At 35.0% G+C, this 7,156-nt stretch overlaps 1 protein-coding gene across 1 annotated transcript in view; it reads left to right on the top strand.

Moving 5' to 3' along the window:
• The window catches only part of ALS2 (ALS2, alsin Rho guanine nucleotide exchange factor), a 63,606-nt gene that overhangs the window by 48,846 nt on the left and 7,604 nt on the right, over positions 1 to 7,156 (top strand). Inside the window, 4 exon segments of the mRNA XM_006921357.3 lie at positions 1,240 to 1,373; positions 2,301 to 2,468; positions 5,815 to 5,932; positions 6,700 to 6,857. Coding sequence (XP_006921419.1) covers positions 1,240 to 1,373; positions 2,301 to 2,468; positions 5,815 to 5,932; positions 6,700 to 6,857 — 578 coding nt within the window.

Raw genomic sequence — 7,156 nt, 5'->3', positions numbered from 1 at the left:
TAAATACGTTTTGGATTTGTCATTTTCTGTGCCGATTGAGATGACCGAGTGGTTTTGTCCTTTATTCTATTAATATAGTGTATTTTATTGGTTGCTTTTCTGATTATAAACCAACCTTGCTTTCCTGGATAAATTGTAGTTTGTCATGGTGTATAATACTTTTGATATGTTGCTGAATGTAATAGTAATATTTTGTCAAACATTTTTGAATCTATATTTATGAGAGATAATGGTCTATACCTTTCTTTTCTCATGATGTCTTTGTCTTTGGTATCAAGGTAATGCTTCATAGAATGATTTAGAAAGGGTTCCCTCTTCCTCTGTTTTCTGAAAGAGTTCGTGAAGCTTTGATATTATTATTTCTTCTTTGAATGTTTTTGGAAAATTTACCAATGAAATCGTCTAGGCCTAAACATTACTCTGTGAGAATATTTTTGATTTCTAATTTAATTTCCTTCTAATCAGGCTATTCTGATTTTCCATTTCTACTTGAGTCAATTTTGGTAATTTGATTCTTCCTAGGAATTTTTCTACTTTATATAAGTTATCTAATTTGTTGGCATAAAGTTGTTCTTTATTATAATATTCCCTTCTACCTTTTTAAATTTCTGTAAGATTGGTGTAATATATTCCCTGTTTTGTTTTTGATTTTGTAATTTTAGGTCTTTCTTTTTCTTGATCAATCTAGTTGTCAATTTGTGTATCTTTTCAATGAAACAATTTTTGGTTCCATTGATTTTTCTCTATTTTTGTTTTTGTGTTGTTTTCTCTCTCATTTATTCTTGCTCTAATGTTTATTATCTCCTTCCTTTTTCTTGCTTTGAGTTTAGTTTGCCCCTCTTCTTTTAATTTTGTAAGGTAAAATTTTAGATTACTATTTGAGATTTTTTTATTTTCTAATATAGGCGTTTACAGCTTAAAATTTGCTTCTAGGCACTGCTTTTGCAGCATTTCGTACATTTGTACATGTTGTGTGTTCATTTCATTCAGCTTAAAATATTTTATCAGTTTTTCCTGTGATTTTTTTTTTCTCTTACCCAGGGATTATTTTCATACTTTTTTTGCACATACACAGACACACATTTTTTTTTTTTTTTTTTTTTTTTAAAGAATTGGGGCTTGGTAAAGAGTAAGTTAAAAATAAAATATTAATAACCATTTGGTGCTTTTTTTTTCCATCTTGGTATTTTTAATTTAAAATACTTTCTCTGATTTCACATTTTCTCTCACTTTACCCAGGGAATACTGACTATGCCAAATGGCGATTACATTGAAGGATATTTTAGTGGAGAATGGGGATCTGGGATAAAAATCACTGGAACCTACTTCAAGCCTAGTCTGTATGAGAGTGATAAAGACAGACCCAAAGTTTTGTGAGTAACTAGTGTTAATTATGGATTAATTATTGAATGTTTTGAGTTGTCTTGCTTTTTATCAAAGGTGGTTAATATTTTAAATACAGAACACGTTTTAAAAGTCTTTTTTTAACAAAGTGGAACTTCCTTGAATTGTCAACTGACACTACTATAGTTAGCTAAGTCAACAGTCTTCACTTAGATTGTAGCTTTACAGCATAGATGTTTAAAGTAAAAGTTCTGTCTGTGGGAATAATCTTACTGTTAATGGTGCAGGTATCCAAGTTGATTGAAAGAGAGCATTCTGAAATGGAACCCCTATACAACTTGATTTTGAAAAGTAAAGATCAAGCCTCTATATATACCAAGTGGAATAGTATACCCTGCACATATGGGAAAAAATGGCAAAATCTAAGTCTCTAAGTGTATTATGTATTTCCAACAAGTTTTGGAAGGATATGTGTATTTTCCTTATTGATTCCACCCTTAGCTTTGTTTTTGTATTTTGGTAGCATCTCAAATTCTTTATTCTGATGGGAGCTTGATGTATTTTATGTACCATCTCTATTCTTAGAGTATTGTTAGAACACAGTGTGTCATGCATATCACAGTTCTCATTATGAGTTGTGCAAAGCACAGAAAGTCCTTTTAATAGGAATCAATTTTACAAAATCAATTCTTGAAAATGTAGAATGCAAAGAAGTCAATTCTGATGGGCTTAGTACTTAACAATTCATACACTTTAGAATCTAATAAATATTAAATAGCTAAAAACCATCCCTTTAAAATTTTCATGTAGTGTTTTGAAAATAGAACCACTATCAATCTAAGCAGTTTGTCATAGAAGCAGTCCCAGTTGTATATTAGTTTCTATTTAGGATTTTTATACACACACACACACACACACACAATGTGGTTAATAAAATCTTGATATGACTCTATTAGCAGGAAGCTAGGAAACCTGGCAGTGCCGGCTGATGAGAAATGGAAAGCAGTGTTTGATGAATGTTGGCGTCAGCTGGGCTGTGAGAACCCAGGCCAAGGGGAAGTTGGGAAAGCATGGGAGAATATTGCTGTGGCTCTTACTGCCAATCGGCGCCAACACAGAGACAGGTGAGTGAATGCCTGCCCGGTATAGGGCAGAGCGTGGTAGGAAGATGCAACTTAAAACCAGTGAGTAGTCAAGGCTTACCACATTTAACTTAAAAATATAATTTAAAAGTCCGTGATCTACTTCTGTTTCTGAGTAAGATGGATAAAACACACTTCTCTTTATCTTCTGCTGAAGCCAGCTGTAAAACCCACACAGAATAATATGGACAGCTATTTGAAAACTGAAAAGTAAATATCAGCTAGTGTATTAGGGAAGAATACCTGAATTCAAAGTACCATTAAATTAGTTATGAGTTTACTGGGGTTTTTTTTAACCTCAGGATCCCTCAGCATGAACTCATTGTAACCTGAAACCTTGAAGTAAACACTGTGGTGTAGATAGATGGAAATCCAGAAAAAACCCTTTGCTTTTGACTCAAGATGTAGAAGAGAGACTCCTAAAGCTCAGATAATGTGGAGGAGACATGCTGGGTTTTCTTTCTCTTCTTTTTCTCCATTTTCTCATGCGATAGCCACCAGGTGCTTCTGTGGCAGAGGCAGCATGACAACTGCTAGAGCAGCCATGAACAGGAAGCTTGCAAGGGCTGAAGCTATTGAGGGAATAGAATCTTCTCCCCGCTTGGTGGCTCCTCAGATCCAAGAGTCATGGTCAAATTCCATTGCTTTTTTGGTCTCTCCCCCGCCTACCCTACCACTTGGTCCTAGATGGACATTCATGGAAGTGGGCAGTTTCTGCCAGAGAACCTAAAAAGGGAACCAGAAAATGCTGGCGAGTTAATGCACAGAGAGGAGCTCTGGAAAGCAACCTTGTAAAGATGTTTAGGAGCTTCTAGGTTCATCCTAGGCTTGCACATGTGTAAATTTGATCCTAATTAGCATATGACACACTTTGAGAACTGACCAATAGGGAGACTTCCACCCAGGTCCCAGACTGACCACTAGGTGATACACTCACAGACAGACCCAAATAGGACTGCAGAGGCTTTGAGAAGTGAACCGACATTGGAACCATAGCCAATAGAAGACTGAAGCAAAAAATATCAGTTCCAGAGATTCCTAAGATGACTGCACATTCAGTGATTTATTAAAGGGACTCATAAAACTCAATATGTACTCACAGGTAAATGTTATTACCTGTGGAACAGTAAGGATCCATAGCCAAATCATAAGGGAAGAAGGCACAGGCAGATTGTGGAAGAATCCACGTGCAAGCTTTCTATGCTCTCCCTTCTGTGAAGTGTCACACAAAGTACATTCTTTCCCCCAGAATAAAATTCAGCCCCACATGTACAGAGTTTCTGCCCAGTGAAGTCTATTAGAGACTGTGTCCAAGGTTCTTAATGGAGGCTGATCACATTGACACCCTGTGCTTAGCAACTACTCAAATTCCACAGTCCCAGAAGGAAAGAAGACGTTTACCATAAAGCACATTGTTAGTATAGTCTATGGATAGCAAAATACCCTTATCAGTTAGGGAATGTTTCACATTAATGTAGGGAACTTTTAAGAAGCTTAGCTCCCAGGTACCAGTCAAGGGTTAAGGGCCAACTTTACAAGCAGGTCCTTCTAAAGATAATAGTGTCAAGCCTACTGTGTTCATTATGCATGCCAACATTCTACATAAGATATAAATAAGATCCAGAGTCTCATAACATAATACTCAAAATTGTCCAGGATATAAATCAAAATTACTTGGCAATCAAAGGGCCATGAAAAATCTCAACTTATTTGGAGAAAATCAATCAATAGACATCAATGACACCCTAACATAGATATTGGAATTATCTGACAAGAACTTTAAAGCAGCTAGTATAAAAACTCAAATGAGCAATCGCAAATACCCTTGAAACAAATATTAAAATTGATAAATATCAGCAAAGAAAAGATATAAAGAAGCAAATCAAAATATTAGAATTCAAGGATACAGCAACCAAAATTTTAAAAATCACTGGGTGAACTCAGTAGCAGAATAGAGACCTAAGAGTCAGTAAATTTGAGAATAGATTAATAGAAATTATCTAAACTGAACAACAGAGAAAAAACATTCGAATGAACTTTTATATATTAAAAAATAAACGGAGCTCTAAGCACCTGAAAGTCTAATATTTGTCTCCTTGGGATCCCAGAGGAGAGGAAAAAAATTGTGGGGCTGAAAAAGTATTTGAAGAAATAATGGTTTTAAAACTTTCCAAGTTTGGCGAAAGACATAAGCCTACAGACTGAAGAAGATGAGCTAACTGCATCCTGAGGGAAAAAGAGGGGATATCCATGTACAAACACATCACATTCAATTGGAAAAAAAAAAAAAAATCTTGAAAGCAACTAAATAAAAATGATGCCCGACACAGGGAGACAGCAGTTCAGATGCCTGCATATCGTCATCAGTATCTTTTGGAGGCCTAAAGAAAGTGGCACAACAGTTTCGAAGTGCTGAAAGAAAAATTGCAGTCATTTTTCATTTCTCTTTTTCTACCTTTTCTTTTTTTCTCCCATTTTCTTTTTTTCTTTCCTTTATGCCTGCTTTTCTTTTCTCCATCTGCCTTTCTTCATATTTCTTTATTCTTTAACTTGGCCAGTAACTTCCACAAGCATTGCTGAGCATTTGGGCCTAAAGAACCTGCTAATGCCTGCAGTGTAGAAAGTTTAGGTCTCTCTTTTTTTTCTGTTGTATTTGGGTTAAGTGGGAATTGATTATAGTGTTTCATTCATGAATTAACTTTTATATAAAACCATGTTGTTATTTGTTTATCTAAAATAGTGTAATAATAATGATTGTGCACTGTTTCTGATTTCTCATTGGTTGTAATTTAATGGTAGAGTTCCATGACTAAAGATTTCTGCTAATTATTAGTATGTGTTTCGTCTTAACCTCTTCATCCGAAGCTGCTTTTTACCATTATGTGCTTACCTCACCATCTGTTGTAGCATCCTTATTATCTCCTTACTTCTTGAGCCCGTTTTCATTTCTTCCTTTTCCCCTTGATTAGGTTTCCTTTTTCCTTAGCTCTTCCTCTCCCTTTTATTCATTTTCCTCCTGTCACAAATCTATCACCAGTTTTCTCTTCAAGCTAACATGATAGTATTTTCCAACACCATGGCTTATGTTGGAGCAAAACCTTCATTAATTTATTGTAGTTGGTATGAAGTAACATTAAATACTGTTTTGAATGACTATCATATAAACTTAATAGTGGGTCAGTTACCATTTATGAGCTCATTTATGCCAAACACTATGCTGGATGCTCCATTTCATCCTTAGTTGGTGACTATATTTTATATGCACATTACAATCATCTTGCTTTCTTGATATTAAATTCATAATAGGCTTTCTTTTCCCTTTTTATAGTCCAGAGATATTAAGTCGTTCACACACTCAGACGCTAGAGAGTTTGGAATTTATTCCTCAGCATGTTGGTGCCTTCTCAGTGGAGAAATATGATGACATCAAGAGATATTTAATAAAGGCAAGTATTTTAAAAAGGTAAAAATAAAAGAAAATTACACTGATCTCGTGAATTAATGATGCAACTGTCTTAATACATTATTTAAATCTACTTACAACTCATTGTTACCCTAATCTTGTTTTGCTTTCAAAGTATTTCTCTCTGTTAATTCTCTTACTACTAAAAGGACATTTCTGCGTGAAGATTGCTCTATTATGACAATAGAACTTTTTAAGTTTTGTAAAGTGTTCAAAGGGGTTCTTAAAAACTAGAGTCAGGGTTTAAAATGGCTTTTTGTTAGTAACATGAGCTAAACTAAAGACTTTTGTCTAAATAAAGCATGCTGCCCTCACCCCCTGGCCGTGCCCTCTAAAGTCTGACATGCATTGGTAGGGAGTGCAGGAAGGAGTACTAAGAGAAATCAAGGGAACTGAAGAGCAATTATTTCAGAGCATAATCAACAGTCATTATTTAGTTTTCTCCAAGGTATCATTTTACATATTTTTTGTGAAGTTTAAAGTATGTTAGAACCTCTCTTTTAATGATATTCTATATCAGTGTATCTGAAGCTGTTTTCCCAAGGTGTTTAAAAAGCCTATAAGTTAAGATTAGGAGATCCTACTGCATGTAGTTTGGGTAGACTCAACACTTTCTGAAAAGTTAGAGTATTTGAATTTTCCTGGTTCAAAAGTTGACTCCTGACATTTTGAAAGTTTACTATTTATTGATCGATTGTTTCTGCTGTTAGTGCACATTGACTCTCTTCATTAATTCTCCTCCTGCCTCAGGCCTGTGACACTCCTCTGCACCCCCTGGGTAGGCTCATGGAGACACTGGTCGCAGTGTATAGGATGACATATGTGGGTGTGGGAGCCAACCGCAGATTATTGCAGGAGGCAGTGAAGGAGATTAAGTCCTACCTCAAGCGAATTTTCCAGCTGGTGAGGTAAGAGATCTCACTGAGGTCTGCAAATTGTGGAATCCTACTTTATACTAATTCTTGGGTATCTTCACCTTTGGGTATCTAGAGATTACTACATCTCTGTGAAGAATCATTAATGTTTCCCTTTATCACAGAAATTATTCATCAAGAAAAGGGTTTTATGCTAGAGAACCTTAAATGGTTGAATAATGAAAACATGTTTTTACTTTATTTTTATGCTATAAATATAAAAAATAATGAACCTTAGCCCTTGTTACTTATTTTCTTTATGTCTTTCTTACTCATTAAGTATAATAGTAATT

Source organism: Pteropus alecto, unplaced genomic scaffold (genome assembly GCF_000325575.1).
Source record: "Pteropus alecto unplaced genomic scaffold, ASM32557v1 scaffold3, whole genome shotgun sequence".
Lineage (NCBI taxonomy): Eukaryota > Metazoa > Chordata > Mammalia > Chiroptera > Pteropodidae > Pteropus > Pteropus alecto.
The sequence above is the reverse complement of the archived record's forward strand: the minus strand, read 5'-3'. Positions and strand labels throughout refer to the sequence as shown.